Raw genomic sequence first — 17,933 nt, forward strand, 5'->3', positions numbered from 1 at the left:
TTGCATCCGACATCATCTCTCCCTCATTAGGTACGCAAGACATGAAGTGATGGTCGGCTAAAGTCACTGTTCAGAAAGCATTACTATCGCTGGGGCTAGGGCTGGGCGATATGACGATACATATCGTGGGGACGATAGAAAAGTGTCTATCGTGCCCTTTCTCTTCTATCATTTCTATCGTGATAAACTAATTTTACCAATTATTACAGCAAATATATAATTTAACATAATTTTGTGTTGTCACTATGCACGCTCTAAGTTTATATAACTGAAAATAAAGAAGAATAAAAAAGATTCTTAGTAAAGAAACGTGGTTTTGCGACACGACGCTGCTTTACGTTCTTTGAGTCTCACACGGGACATGATTGCTGAAGCAGAGCCCTTTTCGTTTTGGAATTTCTCTAGCTGAAGAATGGACGATGGAAGCGCAACAGGAAGACGATTTACAGACCGAGACAGTTGCACAGGTACAAGAACCACTTGTGCCGAAAAGAGGGGGCACCTCTGTGATTTGGCTGCAATTTGGATTTAAGACCTCCGACACAGAGCAAAAGGAGGTCATATGTAAACTTTGCAACAAAACTATCCCCGTGCCAGATGCGAACACATCCAACCTCTTCTATCACATAAAGAAGGTCCACGAACAAGAATACATAAGAATCCAACAAATCCGATCTAAACAAAGGGGTGAAACAGCGGGGGCAAGTTCCGAAAAGAAGTACAGCCAGCCGAAGATAAAGCAGTCTCTCGCCCGATGCACGCCATATGAAAAGACATCTCAGTGCCACAAATCACAGGTGCCATCTTGCTTTACATTTGTAAAGGCATGGCTCCAGTGTATGTAGTTGAGAAGGACAGCTTTCGAGACCTCGTCAAAGTACTTGATCCGAGGTACATTATGCCCAGTCGTAAGCACTTCAGTAAAGTCGAGTTGCCTCGCTTGTATGACGCATGCCGGGCTGAAGTGGAGAAAGATGTTTGCAGTGTGGTGCATTATGCCTTGACTACGGACCTGTGGACGAGCAGAGCTACGCAGCCCTTCATGAGCATAACCATACATTTCATCAGGAGCGACTGGATCCTCTGCGCTCGCTGTTTACAGGCTGCGTACTTCCCAGACGATCACACAGGAGTCATGTTAGCCCAAGGTATGAGCCTGACATTGCTACATATTTATTCTGTTGCTAATTATCTTTTTACTAATGTGCTTAAAATAAGAATACACTATGTATGTATATATGTAACATTATAAGTATGTTATTTTGAAATTCCTATTAGTTTTCTCTCCATAGACGTCTATTGCATGTCTATGGGTTCCAACAACTTCCAACAGCAACAACAACCCACGTTGTCTCGTCACTTGATAATAGTCACGTGCCTGCAACGGGTCCATAATTATTTATAGGTATCTCTTTAGTAAAACAATTAGCATATTGGTGTTTTATTATACTGTCTTCTGTCTACTGTAGTAATTCTGAATGACCCATAATTAAGTATTCATCTATTTAGGTCTGAGAGATGCCCTGGAGTCATGGGGATTGCAAGAATGCCATCTTGTCTGTGTCACCACAGATAACGCCACAAACAATATCTCTGCAATGGAACTGAATGAGTGGGAACGGTTACAATGCTTTGGTCACCGTCTACAGCTAGCCATTGGTAAGTGTAAAACAATCTAAATATGGCTTAGTGTAATATTGCAATGGGCATATTATAGTAGCAACAAAAATATTAGTGAATTGAAATATTAGTTTGGTTATCCTGTGTTGTTTGATCAGGCCATGTGCAAAACATTATTGAACAAGTTATTCTTTCCATTTTATTTATTATTTTGCCTGTCATGGTACACAATGAATTGTAATACATACTGCCCACACTATCTAATTATTAAATCAATCCATAAATCATTTAAGTGATGCATGATGATAAAAAATAAAATTGCTGTCAAATATGTTATTACATCACATTTTTCATTTTATTTCAACAGAGAATGCTCTAAAAGATCTCTCACCAGCATCTACAAAGCAGGCTGTGGAAAGAGCAGTGGGAGTCTGTAAAAAGGTGGTGAGTGCCTTCTCAAACTCATGGAAGAGAAAACGTGACTTGGCCAAGGCACTAGCAGCGCTGGGCTTGCCTCAGCATCAGCTCATCACCGAAACCCCCACAAGATGGAGCTCGCACCAGCAGATGATAGCGAGGTTCCTAGAGCAGGAGAAAGCCCTTTCTCAGGTCCTCCTTGCAGACAAGAAGGTGAGACATGGCCACTGGACATTGCACATTGATTCTTTTCATTGTGGATTCTGATTGTGTTTGCAGCCTAGATTCACCTCATTAAAGTATCCCATCTTTTTGTTATTTGACTTAGGCAAGACATCTGGTGCCAAGCTGGCAAGACATGGCATTGCTGGAGTCCTTGAACAAAGCACTGGGTCCACTGTTCGAGTTCACTGACACTTTGTCGGGGGACAAGTATGTCAGTGTGCCTTTACTGAAGCCAGTACTGCACCTATTCAACAATGAAATCCTCAGCTGGAAGGATGGGGACACAGAGCTCACACAAGCTGTCAAAGAGGGTGTTCTCAAGTACCTCAATGAAAAGTATGATGACCCTACTACTGATAACCTCCGCGATATGGTGACACTTGTTGACCCACGATTTAAGACGGCCTACATGAAGGAAGACCGGGTGGAGTTCATCAAGACAAGAGCTGCAGCAGAGCTGGTGGGCATGGTGGAGGGAGCCACGGCACCAGAAAGTGAACAAACAGCAGCAGCCTCCAGTTCACCCCAAGCTGCTCAAGATGATCCGGAGCATCCCCATCCCACAAAGAAAAAGAAAAGTTTAGGTAGTTACTTTAAGAAGGCAGTTCAAGCCAGCACCCACTCACAACCCAACAGGGCATCCATTGAACTGGAGGTCTCCATGTATCTCCAGGCACCTGGGCCTGACTCAGAGACAGACCCACTAGAATGGTAGAAGCAGCATGAGCTGAACTTCCCATTGGTGGCCAGGCTTGCCAAAAAGTCTCTCTGCATTCCCGCCACTAGTTCTTCATCTGAAAGGGCGTTCAGTGCGAGTGGGAACATCATCACATGCAAGAGGTCCCCAACAACACGTTTATGTAGGGCCGACATCGGGCCAATGTATGTCAGCTACGTCCGCCAGACGTCACATGGAGATCTTTTGCTCATTGCTATGACATTGCTGAGATGTCGGCCAGCCATCGTAAATGACTACTGGCCGATGTCTAAACGATTCAAGGCTTTGATCACGGGCTGACGTATTTACGATGCAACGTTACCCCCCACACACACACACACACAATTTAACATTTAAAGTACACAGTATTGCATCATCACCAGTGTTCCGTGTAGCCAGCGACCCTCTCTCTGCCCATCCAGTGGTGGCCTCCTGAAACAAAAAGGGCAAGACATACCCAGAGACCTGTCCTAGATCAGCCCAATCTCCCATCACCCAAATGCACACGAGTCACACCTGGCCATTAACGACATGTTGTTAGTCTTCAATAAATGGATGGTGTTGGAAAAAAGTTAAGCACACCACTCAATCACAGCACACTTAAACAAAATCACAGGGGTAAAAAATCACTGCGCACCAAGGGAAAGCAATATGTAAATCCAGTGTCAAGTGTCAAGTTATTTACACAACCACCCTTTCCCTTACTTCTATAGCAGACACTTCAGTGATTCTGAGGGACGGCCTTAACTTAAAACAGCCTTTTACAGGATGATATATAAACCACACACATTTTAAATCATTGTATATTAGGTAATTTCACATATACCATGTCATTTTAAGTGTTATAATAGTGTAATAGTGTTTAAGAAGTGTTACAGAATTTAAAGACATCATTTTGTTGTTTTGTCACCACCTGTTCTCAAACTGACACACACACCCCTCTTTCACAACAACCATTAACACATACACAGCAGGCACACACACACATTTGATTATTTAATTTAAAACGACCAATTAAAACACAGCATCCAAATACATGGTACAGAGAAATTACTGTCTCTCAGATAATACAATATACACAAATGTAACAGAAGTCATTGCATTGTGTTGTGACCAGTCTTTATTCTGCAGGTCCAAAACTAAGGCACTTTGTGAATGGTGTGGCAGTGTCCAATGGCACTTGTATTTGAAAAACTGGGCTCTACAGTATATAGGGGAATTGATGATTACATTTGAAAAACAAACAGGGAAGAGCCCCAACACATCATTCCCATAACTAACTGCGTTCTTAAAGTGACAGCGGATTATTACTATACACAATGGCGAGTGGATCTACTGAACCTATTACACAGGCCTCCAACTAAATGGCGATGAGCACATAGACAGTGTACACACACAGGCCTCTAACTTACTGTAAATGGCCACTGACACAGACAGGACGTGCACACACACACACTCACACAAACACACACACACACACACACACAGGCCTCTAACTAAAACGGCCATGGACGTAGACAATGTGCACACACAGGCCTCTAACTGCCACTGACACAGACAGGATGTGCACGCACACACACACACACACACACACACACACACACACACACACACACACACACACACACACACACACACAGGCCTCTAACTAAAACGGCCATGAACGTAGACAATGTGCACACACAGGCCTCTAACTGCCACTGACACAGACAGGACACACACACACAGCCCCGTAACTTAAATGGCCATGGACACAGTGTACACACACACAGGCCTCTAACTTAAACGGCCATGGACATAGAGACAGTAAACAAACACAGGCCTCTAACTTAAACACTGATGTATAGAAAGCCTCTGTCCATCCTCAGTCACTGCAAGCTGGCAGCCCTCTCTCCTCTCTTCTGCAAAACAGAAAGACAAAATGCCAATAAGGAAGCAAAAACGTAAGAATTCATTAAATATCTTGGCTCCACCCATCTACCATCTTTAAAATCCCCAGCCCACCCACCTCAACCAACATTTTGTATGCTCCGACCATGCCCTATATGAATTTGAATGTTAACAATGAAAATGTTGTTTCCATCATGCCCATTGAAAGCAATTCATTCATACACACTTTTGGCTTAGTAGGTAATAGATCTAACTGCCTAGTTGTTTGGGTCCTTCGCTGTCGACGGCAGCCATCCAACCGGTCCCCGCTCAATCGGAGCCAGTTTTTTACCTCCTTCTCCACATCCGACTCGGTGACACTGTTATTGTTTTTGTGCACTGATGCTATAAGAGACAATATGACGCAAATTACCACATTGCATAGACCACCTTATTTTGGGAAATTGTTTCTTTGTAGTCAACCCATAGTTAGGCAATAAATACATACTATCAAAATATAGAAGTAAAACGGATGAGTAAATAATAGTATTTTATCTCAGACATAAGGGCTAAATTAAAGAAATGGAACTTCCCCTTAAACACTTAGTGTGGCTTACATATTAGCATTTCAGCTACAGGTCTGGATTTAATACTGGTTTTATTTCCTCTCCCACACCAATTTAGTTGTGTGGCAAGTTGGTTTGAGAACACTTTTTGGCATATCCTCCAAACCATCTTTTTTACAGTGGTTCCTCCAGTGACAGCCAACTTGGAGATCTGCAACGCAATTATAACAAAATCAAACTCAACCAGTTACCATTAAGTGAATATTCAAATGACAACACAGAGACTGGTCCCAGTGTTATCCAATTGCATGCTGGGATATTTTCAAATGCAAGCTTGACACATAGTGTATACACACACACACACACACACACACACACACACACACACACACACACACACACAGGCCTCTAACTTAAATGGCCATTGACACAGACAGTGTATACACACAGTTGTTAAAAATCCTGCGTATCACTACTCTATACTCTTTATGCAATGACAATAAAACATTCTCATACCATGTAGTTCTTAAAATTTGAGTCACTGTCTAGCAGCTCATCGAAATTGTCAAGGTCCTGTGCTGAGGTTAAGGGAATTTTCTGGTCGTATGTGATTCACCCCCTCTACATCACGGTTTTGCAAAAGTTGTTGAAGAAGGGCCATGATGTGATCAACCTTGAGGTGCAGCTCCCCTTGCTGCTCCAAAATCAATCTTTTGACAGCTGATGGGGAAGTGCAAAATACAAAAGTGCAGTATATACCTTTAAAGTGGCATTCCAGGGTAAAGTAACACTGACAGGGAGGAAAGAAAATATTTTCTATGCCCCCGTGGGTTAGTGATTGCATTTATGCATCACACATGAAATGGCAAAATGTTTGCAATTTCGTTGTGTGCGCTGTGAGCTGTGTCACAATGACAAAAATGGGACTTTCATGTCAATCATACAGCACTCTGTGACCTTTAACAACAATATTAAAACAGATTTGTTCTCAAAACTTACCAGTACAGGTAGCTGGAATCAACTGGTGGGTTTGAGGAAGGCAGGTTTGGGGACGCCGGGGGCTTTCAGTCAGTCAGGCAGGTTTGGGGACGCCGAGGGATTTCAGTCAGGCAGGTTTGCTGTTGATCAGTGTGGTGCAGTGGTCCTTAAGCCTCCACATCACTGAGGCAAGTTACTGTTGAGACTTGGGGATGTGAAGGGGTGGCAAATGTTAATGAACATGCTAATGATAAAGTTTTACAGTTAGGTTTTATAGTTTGTCTGCACAGAGGCTTGACGAAGAGGTTTTTGAATCCCATCATTTGATCGGCTGTCAAAATGGTCTAACAAGTTTATGAAACAACAAATGAAGTTGCATTGGAAGCTGGCTTGTGCCCAGCAAACACAAAACGTTTATAAAACGTTTCATTTGGGTTGCATTAAGGTTAGATTTTATTAAACGTTTATGAAACATTTATGAAACGTTGGTGAAAATTTAATAAAGTCATATTTGCTGACCCGTGGCACATTTTTTATCATCTCTTGGTATTTTTAGATATTAAGATGTCATAATGATTGTATTACAATTATCAAAATAATCAGTAAATGAGTAACGTTTTATTGACGTTTTATAAAAGTTCTCTTTAAAACGTTTCATTCACAACGTTGATGAAACGTTTATAAAACGTTATACATATTCGGAGACTTCTGGCTAAAACAGATAATATTAAAATTTCTATAATTAATTGTGTGATTATAAACACTACATGATGACATGTTTTTAAAAAGTATCAAAAAACATGGGAAAAATTTTATGGAAAATAAGTGATTGTATAAACGTTTAATAAACGTTGAAAAAAAAACCTTCGATCTAGCTAAATATTTTTTAGATGTAGATTTAGATAGATAGATAAATCATTAAATGTGTGGCTCTAGTCTCGTAATTATCAAGTATGGTTTGAATAATTTGGATAGACGACCATTCGTCATTTTATATTTGCTAAAATACACGCCCTTTTGGCCCTAGCATTTTGTTCGCTGGTTCCCTGCGCCTGCGCGACCTACGTCTTTGCGCAGGCACAGGGACCGGAAGTAGCGCCATTTTGAGCCTGTTGCTGTTGGGACAAGATCGAGAAGGCCGGGTCCACTTAGAAGTTATCTTAGAAAATCTCCTTCATCGAAGGCTCGCAGCTTTGGCCAAACAACTTATTTGATTTAATTTGCTTTTTTATTTCAACTTTTAACTGATTTTGCGCATTTGCTATGATTACGTTAACTTTAATGTTTTGGTTCTTAGTAGCAAGGCTTCTTTAATAAATTTAGATATATTTTTAATACTAGTATCTTTATCATTTTTGCTGTTCATGAGGGCTTTATATGTAAATGTGAATATTGTCTATGTAAAAAAACCCTGCTCTCAAATCGGTTTTGTTGAACTTGCAAAGAGGAATGAAATAAACTTAAGTGCAATAACAAAAATGTGTTGTTATATTATAAGTTTAACAGGTATTAACATGGGCGGCACGGTGGTGTAGTGGTTAGCGCTGTCGCCTCACAGCAAGAAGGTCCGTGGTTCGAGCCCCAGGGCCAGCGAGGGCCTTTCTGTGTGGAGTTTGCATGTTCTGCCCATGTGGGTTTCCTCCGGGTGCTCCGGTTTCCCCCAAAGACATGCAGGTTAGGTTAACTGGTGACTCTTAATTGACCGTAGGTGTGAATGGTTGTCTGTGTCTATGTGTCAGCCCTGTGATGACCTGGCGACTTGTCCAGGGTGTACCCCGCCTTTCGCCCGTAGTCAGCTGGGATAGGCTCCAGCTTGCCTGCAACCCTGTAGAAGGATAAAGTGGCTAGAGATAATGAGATGAGGTATTAACATGTTTCTAAAAGATTAAAGAAACATTTTACTATTGTTTTTAAATGGTTTTAAGAAACGTTTATACAATGTTTTAAAAAACATTTCTGAAACATTTCCAGAATGTTGTATGATGGTTTCCAGAATGTTTTTCAAACATTTATATAATGTTTTTTCAAACGTTTATAAAACGAAAAAAATTGTCCACAAATTTTCATTTTATAAATGTTATTTTGTAACGTTTCTGAAACGTTAGCCAAACATTTATACAACGTTATATAAACATTTTTGTGTTTGCTGGGTGGTCGCCACAGCGTGGCTTTCTATAGGATTTTTTGGGATGGAACCAGTTGCAGGATTTCAATCACGTTTTGATGAGGCCACTGTAGAGGTCAGTGGCGGCTGGTAGTCTTTCAAACAGGGGAGGCTGGTCGGTTACGATATTTCCAGATTTTAAAAGAAAAAAGAAAAAACACATCAAATTTGCCCATACTCTTGCCTCTGATCTGGCTGATTGTTGGCAGGGTCACAAACTGTGAAATAACAGGTTCTTTTGGCCCATTAGCCTACTGTCCAATATACATGATGGTGGTGGAGGGGGGGTATATTTTAACATTTTATATTTTAAAATTGTGGCATGTTGTTTAAAAATTGATCATTATTGAAAGCAGCTCTTTGTCAGGAACCTCAGCAGTAACAGCAGAGTGTTCTGGAATAGGCACAAGCACTGACCTTGGGGAGCCAAACATAGAGCTGGGTGCCACTCATTTCATTCAATGACACTTTCCCTATATTTTACTTATTTTGACTGAGAAATGTTTTATTGACAATTTTGATAACCCTTCACTTTTAATCCAGGTCTGTAGTGTGAAATGTTCTCGGTTGTGTTTTTGTTTAAAAATGTTTTCCAAATTGTAGCGGTGTTTAATTCATATCCAGAAAAATATATATTCCAATATAATATACTCAGCATAAACATTTTAAATAGATTCTATATTTTTGGTCCATCCATGACATATTACTAAAGTAGCCTATTTACTGTTGTTGATGTGGGTCACTTGCTGTTAGCCAATTCACTTTCTCGTACCAGGAGAGCTGAAAGGAACGAGTATTTTTCCCTACCTTTTTCACCAAGTCAATTTGAGGCGTTTGTCTACCCTGCTCTTTAATTTTAATTTTTTCCTCGAAAGGAAGACTGGCAAATGGCTTCGCCAAAATTAAATCAGCAATGCTTGGCATCCGTGCGCAGCTTTCTTGCTAGCTGACTAGCCCCCTCAAGTTCAAGTTCAGTCACTCAAATAAACGGAACTAAGATAGCAAACTTGACAACACTATATTTACACTTTATTTACAATGAAAATATATACAAACTAAAAAAGCTGGTAGAAACCGTATGTAATGAATGAAATCGAAATGTAAGCTGATCTCTTACAATACACCACAGCACTTGCGAATCCGCATGGGACTGAACTGAAATTCACCACTGCCTGTCTATAGTTGAAACGAGCTGTCAATCAAAGAAAATATCCGGCCACTTTCACCAATCACCAGTCTCCTCACCGAAACTGCCATGTCCCTCCCACTGTGAGGCTCGGAGTCTGTGGGCGGTCATTTTCACAGTATTTGTCCAATAACTGTCTTGTATTTTGAGATTGACAAGCGCATAGCTCCCAAATGCCATCGAAGTCCACTGAGGCTGGGAGTCTGTGAGACTCCGTGGGTGGGCATTTTCGCAGTATTTGTCCAATAACCGTCTTGCATTTTGAGATTGACAAGCGCATAGCTCCCAAATGCCATTGAAATCCACTGAGGCTGGGCTGCATCGCGCTGTCACGAGGGGGAAAAACTCACTCACACATTAGGCGAACTGGGGAAAGTTATAACGGAATGATTTTGCACTGTAGTTGGGTTGAGCACATATATTTCTATGATTCTGGATCTGAAATAGCAATGTTATAAGGTCGGCTATAACATAAGCCTAGCGCAATTCATCCTACATGATGTTCGTCATTTTTAGAGGAGGCTGAGCCTCCCTCGTTGTCTTAGAGCAATTGCCTGTGGTAGAGGTCTATTTCGAAGGACAACCTTATTCTTGGAATCTATGAAAGATACTTACGTTCAGTGTAAGTTGGCTCTTCTCTTGGTCTTGCAATTTTCAAAGGTAAAGGGGGAGGTCTTCTTAGGTGTTCAGGATCCTCCTCCTCCTCAGATAGTGATGATGATGATGACTCTCTGAGCTGTCTTGGTCTATACATTTACAAAAATTAGCACTTTCTTCACATACAAGTATTTGATATACAGACAATATCTAATTTAATTTAAATCAAATAAATGGGTTCAACTTTTACATTCTCTAACTGGATTCTTCTGCATTTCAACATCTGCATTTAAGTCTGACGTGATGCATGCTTTGTCCCACTTGGACTGGATAGTTTGAATGGAGTCTGTGAACAACATATCATTATAAGCCTATACCAGAGCAAAAAAAAAACCTAGCATTTAACAAAATTACTGTCTCTGCCATCATCTTCTCAAGCATCACCTCTGACAAAAAGGCTTTTTACAATGACTGGATACACAATTCCACTGAGGTGCTGTTTACAGATATTTGGATATCTATAAAATTGAACTTTATGCGGTTGAGTTTTAGCATTGAGATGTAACAGTCTTTTGGATGCTTTATTACCTGATTCATACAGTACACAAGCGCGGAACTGCCTCCACCCTTTTGCTGCGTCTGGCATGACCCTCTTCTGAACTGCTCTTAGGATCTGAAATTGGTCCTTATATGGCGGCCACCATGCCAGGCCACCTGAAAACCATTCCTTGGCCACCGGGCCGGTTTGGTTGTCGTCCTCAAACACAACAATCAAGTACATGCTGCACCTACTAGGAAACAGGACAGTAAAATGGTGGTAGTCCATTCACGGACATATCGCTAGTGTGTATACATGTTGCATCATACTTTGCTAATTCTTAGATGGCATATATTTGCCTATTGTTTCTTTTTACTGTGAGGGTTATTACACTGCAGGCCATCTCATGCTACACTGTTTCATGGAATTACTGACAAACAGTACATGCAGACACACAATCCTCTAACCTAAATGGCCATGGACACATACATAGTGTACGCACTCACAGACCTCTAACTTAAATGGCCATTCACATATACAGTACACGCACACACAGGCCTCTAACTTAAATGGCCATAGACACAGAGGCAGTAAACACACAGGCCTCTAACTTAGGCTACATCCACACGACAATGGCAATGAGATTTTTTTTTTTAAATATAGCGTCCACATGGGCAACGGATCAGTTAAATTTCGGGTCCATATGGCAACGCAACGCTTGCTGAAAACGATGCAATACACATGCCACACCTCTAGGTGCACTGTAAGACGGTCCCATCAGAGACACCAGAACAATAGAAGAAGAAGTTGACGCATGCGCATAAACCCCTTCTTCTGTAGCATTAGCCACATTAGCTTCCGCAGTGTTTGGACTAAAGACTCTGCCCTAAGGGCTATTCTCTCTCTCTCTCTCTCTCTCTCTCTCTCTCTCACTTTGCACCATTACACAATAAATATTCACAGTGAAAATATTTTGTAAGCGTGTTTCATGAACTAAGTTATAGGATTTGTTGACAACTCGCATCGAGTTCGTTACACTTCTACCCGGCGTGAAGCACTGACAGTCATGTGGTTGTGACATCATCGTAAACAAATCCATTCTACTCATCCAGACGACTTCGGAACGGTGCCGTTGCCATATTTTTCCACTCTGGGACCCGTTCTCAAAAGATTTCGTTTTGGGGCACCCAAAACGCCAGTGCCGTGTGGATGCCAGGCCGAAATGATAAACAATTTTATCAGATTCACCTGAATCTGTTGCCGTGTGGACAGGGCCTTAAACAGCCATTGACACATACACAGTGCACACACACACACAGACACACACAGGAAGTCATCCTCCAATTCACAAACATCAACAGGAATGTCAGGGACATCTTCTGCCATTTCTTCATCCTCAGCAATGCTGCTAGAAGCCAATCTACAATGAATGGATGCCAGTTGCTGATTAACACGTGCCTTGGATTTTCGCTTCAGTGTCCAGTATGAGGGTGAACCTGCCATACTAGATAGATAAGCAAGACAAAGAAAACAAAAAAGCACAAGCTCATCAATTGTATTTTAACAGTGATGAGGAAAATACCAATAATGGATAAAGGCCTTTCATGAGCCAGTTGGATATAGAGGGGATTAGAGATGACCAATTATTATTTGGCCCCATATTTTTGCCTTTGTCTAACTAATTTCATGAATTTGCTCATAACTAAAACAAATCACTATGCACATTAGTTTACAGAAATGATAGTAAGACTTACAGGGTCACTGGCTATACAGTGCAGATGATCAGCCAGTATGTGTTGTTTGCTCTGACTGTACCTGCCCCAAAGGCTATGATCAGACAAAATACAGGTGTAATAAGTATGAAGTAGGCCTGTGTCCTGTTCCTTACAATGAGAAGTACAATATGCTGAAAATTTAGTGTCACCTGCATATATTGTTACACTTTAGGCCTCTGCAGGCAAAAGCCTACCATTTACAAGTGTTTGTCACTACTGTATATGGCACCATATTAACCATAAGGTACACTGTTGGTTTATGATGTATTGTTTTGGGATGGCGTATGAATGTTATGAAATAAGTTTTTATCGAGTTATTTATCAAAAATACTCTGAATTTCATGAAAAAAGAATCCAAATTCAAGATGGACACCACCCTGTGAGATCACAATATGCAAATCCCAACATAAACTTTGGGTCATCCTCAATATTTTTCTCATTTACAATTTACTCTATCTGTTATCACTTTCAAGGCACAGCCTTTTGAAATTTAGATGCCAACATTCAACATTTTTTTGAAATACCTGCCACCTAAAGGGTTAAGACTCACCAAAAACCCTGTCTCAAGCCTGCAATGATTTTGGTAACTGTGACCCAGCTGTAATTGCACTTAAGCCTTCAGAGTTATTGTATTCCTCACAAGCAGCCGTGGTTGAAACGGTCCCAGACAGGTGCTACATTTAGTCCTGTTACAATTGACACATCCATTATGGTAAAGAGTCCCTTCTACATTTGTCATTTTAAAAACCACATTATTTAAAATTACCTTGTTTCCCTGGACAATCAGGTCAATGCTTGTGGTATGATACACTGTTTAGGGACAAAATAGGAAAGTTATGAGAATAAAGAAAACATCACTTTACATTAAATATAAGAAACATCTTGGGAGACAATGCTGCTGTATATACAGACAGAAGTAGTTTTATATTTAAGTTATTGCTTTTTGGAAATTGGCACAAACCTTCTGATTGAATTATGCTTTAATTGTTGTCATTACTAGCAGTATCTGAAAAACTAGACCAAATAGTAGGTAGTTTAGGGACTAGGGCTGAACGATCTATCATTTTTGACCGAAAATCGCGATCTCAGACAACACGATTTTGGGATCGTCAAAGCTGCAGTTTTTCTCAGTGCTCCTAAACTGACCCATGTTTTGTTTCGTCAATAATTTCACACATGTATGCTCTGCGTATTGCCCCAGCATGGTGTAAAAACACTCTGTGTCAGCTACCAATCAAGAAGCTGCATGCTGCACATGGACAGGCCACGTGTTATCCACTCCAATCAGTGTAGCTGGTCATTCAATTTCAGACATGGCTGAAGCGGGAGCTGAAGCGGAGTCAGGGGATTTGATCCCAAAGAAAAACAGCACATCGGCCATACTTCCCCACTGACCACACAGGAGAGAATATTGCCATGGGGCTGAAAGAGTGTTTGTCAAGCTGGGGTCTAAAAGAAGAGGCCCAGACATGCATAACAACAGACAACGCTACAAATATGACAAAAGCAATGGAACTTAACCAATGGACCAGACTGCAGTGTTTCGGACACAGACTGCATCTTGCAATTGGTAAGTACAGGAACCTGTGTTTGTGCGAGTGTGTATGTTTGTAATTAAGAGTGCGTATTATCTTCGCAGAGTCCCTCTCGTCTCTGCTATATTACTCTGCCCTCTCTGTCCCTTAAAGTCAGTTTACCGGTAACAATCATAATTCGTTTGCCTGAAGTAGGTCTTGACTTTGTTTCGGAACACTGAAATACAGTTTGGGAGGGGAAAAAATGAAACGCTGACAAGTTTGCTGTCAAGCTGTCATTAGCTGACAAACTGTTAGCACAAGGCTACTTTAACAATACAAACACCATAGAAAGGCTGTCTATCGCCATTAGCAGCTTTATATTCAATATTTTTGCATTAATTTCACACAAGTTTATTGCAAAATGCTTCAAGAACACAGGTTTTCAATATACAAAATGTGTAACTCGTGGATCATCTGCATTTTAAGACGGGTTGTGAGAAGACTAGAAAAATTAACCCTTTCATGGGTAAATTTTGAAGTCTCCCAGTTCTGCTTTTGTTTAACTGTGGAACGCCTGGGGCAGAGAAGTGCAATGGCATTTTTTTAAATGTTTGACATCTTTTGTAGATGGGGAAAATGCAGGGTCATTTGTACATTTTTTTATTATTATGTTTTATTTTTACTACCATTACATTTCATTTCCTCTTGCCACTTTGTGTGAAAAAGAAGTACAGGCTTCTGAGTACAGGGGTTGAATTTCTGTAACTGCTGCTGATGTTGTTAATGTTCATAAGCTAGCTCTCTTGAGCCATTCTTGCACTACTTTTAAGGTAAGACTTTTTTGCTCTACTTTGTTATTTATTATAATTTATAATGCTTATGTACATTCTTTTACAAAAGTGCAATATTTTGATGCTGCTGAGCCATTGATCAACCTTTTTTTATGTCCGATATGTTGTAGATGGGAAAAGTAAAAGAAGCAAAAGTTTACTTAAGAAAGATGGCTCTCTTTTTATTTTTATTTTAAGTTATTATAACTTGTTCCTCAGGCACTCAATGTTAATAAACAGGCCTACATTTGAAATCTGTTGACCTCAGTTTTCATTCTTGCATTAGCTTTATGGAATTCATTGTATTAATTAATTTGCACTGAAACTCGATTTAAAGAAAAAAAATCGTGGTTGAAATTGAAATCGCAATATCTGCCAGAAAAATTGCAATTCAATTTTTTCTTAAAATCGTTCAGCCCTATTAGGGACAAAATGGTTTAGGGACAAAAAAGGCAAAGTCATTACTAGCAGTATCTGATAAAGTAAATATTTATTGGTGCATTTATACCATGGCACATTTCACCCTCCACAGATAACAGCATCCTGTCATATAATATTACCATATTGCATAACATGAAACAACAATAAAATCAAACATTGTTCAATCGACCAATTTGGGCATGCGCACACACGTTTGAAAGTAGACTAAAGCACACTACGTCCGGTAATACGGCTGCGGGAACTAAGGGAAATCATTCATTGTCTATAGAGATCCGCAATCTGTGTGTGATTTGGGTCAGAACAGATAGAACGGTGTGGAAGAAATTCCGCATCCAAGGCTCTCCGAATGAGTTAAAAAAGAAATTGAACTCCTCCGAAAAATCCTGCATGGTAGAGTGGTGTTGCTATGGTGATGATAAACAAATGTCATGTTTCCCACCGAAGGTAACAATGCAGTTAAGAAATATAACATATTTTAAATGTTATAAACTATACAACATGGCGATAATTTCCAAACGTGATCCATATTAATAATACAAACCAAAACATGTACAAAAGAAATACACCATTACTGGTATGATGAAAACAAGTCACTACCAAACACGGCGCTAATTTCTACACATGAGCAGTATTAATAACACACACCAATAAAGTGAAACAAAGTGTTGTTAGTATGAAAATACATAAGTTTGGTAATCTACTCTGCCTGCCATGCTTCAATTCGGCCACAGACCATGGAGCAACCTGCTCAGACTAGACTTCCCGCCTTGTGGTGGATACCTTAGCTATCAACAAACTTAAGGCACGTTTACAAACGTTTCCCAACAGAAAATAGCTGACTACTGCATTAAGTTGCAGTGTAAAAGTATAAAGTACTGATTTACTATCAATGTCATGTTAACCGACTGCTTATGGGAATAATTTTCCAGACAGAAATTAGCTAGATAGCTAACTGAACTAGCCATAGACTGTATTGTATACAGTCATTGGAACTAGCCCTTTAACGAGGCCGGGCAAACTTTAGCGTTTTAACGTATTGCACACCGGCTCATAACTACCAGCATACTACTACATTTCTAAGTTTATTAATGCTACCTCCTTTCATTTAACACCAAAGTGATAAAACACCAAAGTGACTTATGTACCTGAAAAAAAAATGGTTGGCTGAGTACGCTGCTCTCACTCAGTCAAATGCATTGAAGGCTGCTGGCTGCCAACCGCTTACTGTAAGACCCGAAGAAGATCTCGCACATGCATGCTGACACACAGTGGTAGAGAAGATGCATGGGGTATTCCAAGTTTAGAGGATGTGCACACGTTTAGGAATATGTTCTCTCATTGTCGATTAGGGACCGGGAACATATGTAAATAAATAGGTTAGTCATTTGATACCCATCCAAAGATAATAACATGTTATGAGATGTTTACGTTATATAGTGAAAGTCCCCAAGATGCATGAACATATTTCTGTGAATTGCATTCCAAAGTGTCTAGAGTTCATTCTGACGCCAGCAGCAGCGGGCAGGCAATGTACAGCACTAATAAATAGTTAAGCTATTTTGCCACAGAAGACAGCGGGTGTCTGCACAGTTATTTGAAATAAAAGTGTCCCCATTGAGATTGTCGGTATGTAAAAAATAACATCAGATGGTGCATTTTTGTTAAACGGGAAACGGGAAGAATTTTTATGCAATATGACATTATACTTTAGTGTTTGGGGAACTACAATAGACAGCGCATTCTCGGAAATGCCCCGGGGCCAATCAAAAACTGATGTAGATGGGATTCAGGGATGAACACAAAAATAAAAAAAAAGTATAATCTTCGCCCCATAGCCGATGTCATGATCTAATTATAGCTGATCTGAGGCCAACACTAGCCCAATGAATGTGTAGGGTACTTCTCGATTTTGGGCCAATCAAAAGCTGACGTAGATGGGAGCAGGGGTGAAAAAAACTGGCTCCGCTCTCTGGCCGATCATTGTACGATCAAATTATTTAAGAGTATTCCTATACAATCTTAGGCCAACATCGGCCCGATGCATGCGTGTTGTTGGGGAAGCTGAGTAAGCCAGAAGTCAATCCTGGAATCTTCTGCTCTGTCATTAGACTTCTTGTCCCATCATGACACCTGGCAAAAAAAGGACTGATAAAAGTGAGAGCCTATGAAATGAGGATTTCACTCAAGGTCGCATGACTTGCAACTAGGGTGACACAACAAAGACACATTCTCATACCAGAAGTTGAACCCATCCCACCTGAGTGAAAATCAGGAATCCTGACCACTAGACCATATGGGACAGCGTTAAAGTTTAAAAGCCACCTTTACACCCAGGAGAATCCAGGAGTTTTCCAGAAAAGTAACTGTCAATTTTTATTTTATTTAGTTGTGTGGCTCGCAGTTACAACTTTGTTGTGGTTAGTAAATGTATTATCCAGAACATTGCATGGGATAAAGGAGAGCCATGCCATCCAAACTTAGAATCTTCTCAT

The 17,933-nt window shown here is 40.4% G+C and overlaps 2 protein-coding genes across 2 annotated transcripts in view; one reads left to right on the top strand and one right to left on the bottom strand.

Annotated features, from left to right (window-relative positions):
• The window catches only part of LOC132867733 (histone H1-like), a 276,764-nt gene that overhangs the window by 206,024 nt on the left and 52,807 nt on the right, over nucleotides 1-17,933 (bottom strand). The window lies entirely within an intron of this gene.
• On the top strand, nucleotides 1,529-3,495 carry LOC132867712 (zinc finger BED domain-containing protein 4-like). Its single transcript, XM_060900722.1, has 3 exons — nucleotides 1,529-1,659; nucleotides 1,988-2,250; nucleotides 2,366-3,495. Exons 1-3 carry the CDS (start codon nucleotides 1,599-1,601, stop codon nucleotides 2,975-2,977), a joined length of 936 nt encoding a protein of 311 aa, XP_060756705.1. The 5' UTR covers nucleotides 1,529-1,598; the 3' UTR covers nucleotides 2,978-3,495.

This window comes from Neoarius graeffei, chromosome 19, assembly GCF_027579695.1.
Source record: "Neoarius graeffei isolate fNeoGra1 chromosome 19, fNeoGra1.pri, whole genome shotgun sequence".
NCBI classification, from domain to species: Eukaryota; Metazoa; Chordata; class Actinopteri; order Siluriformes; family Ariidae; genus Neoarius; species Neoarius graeffei.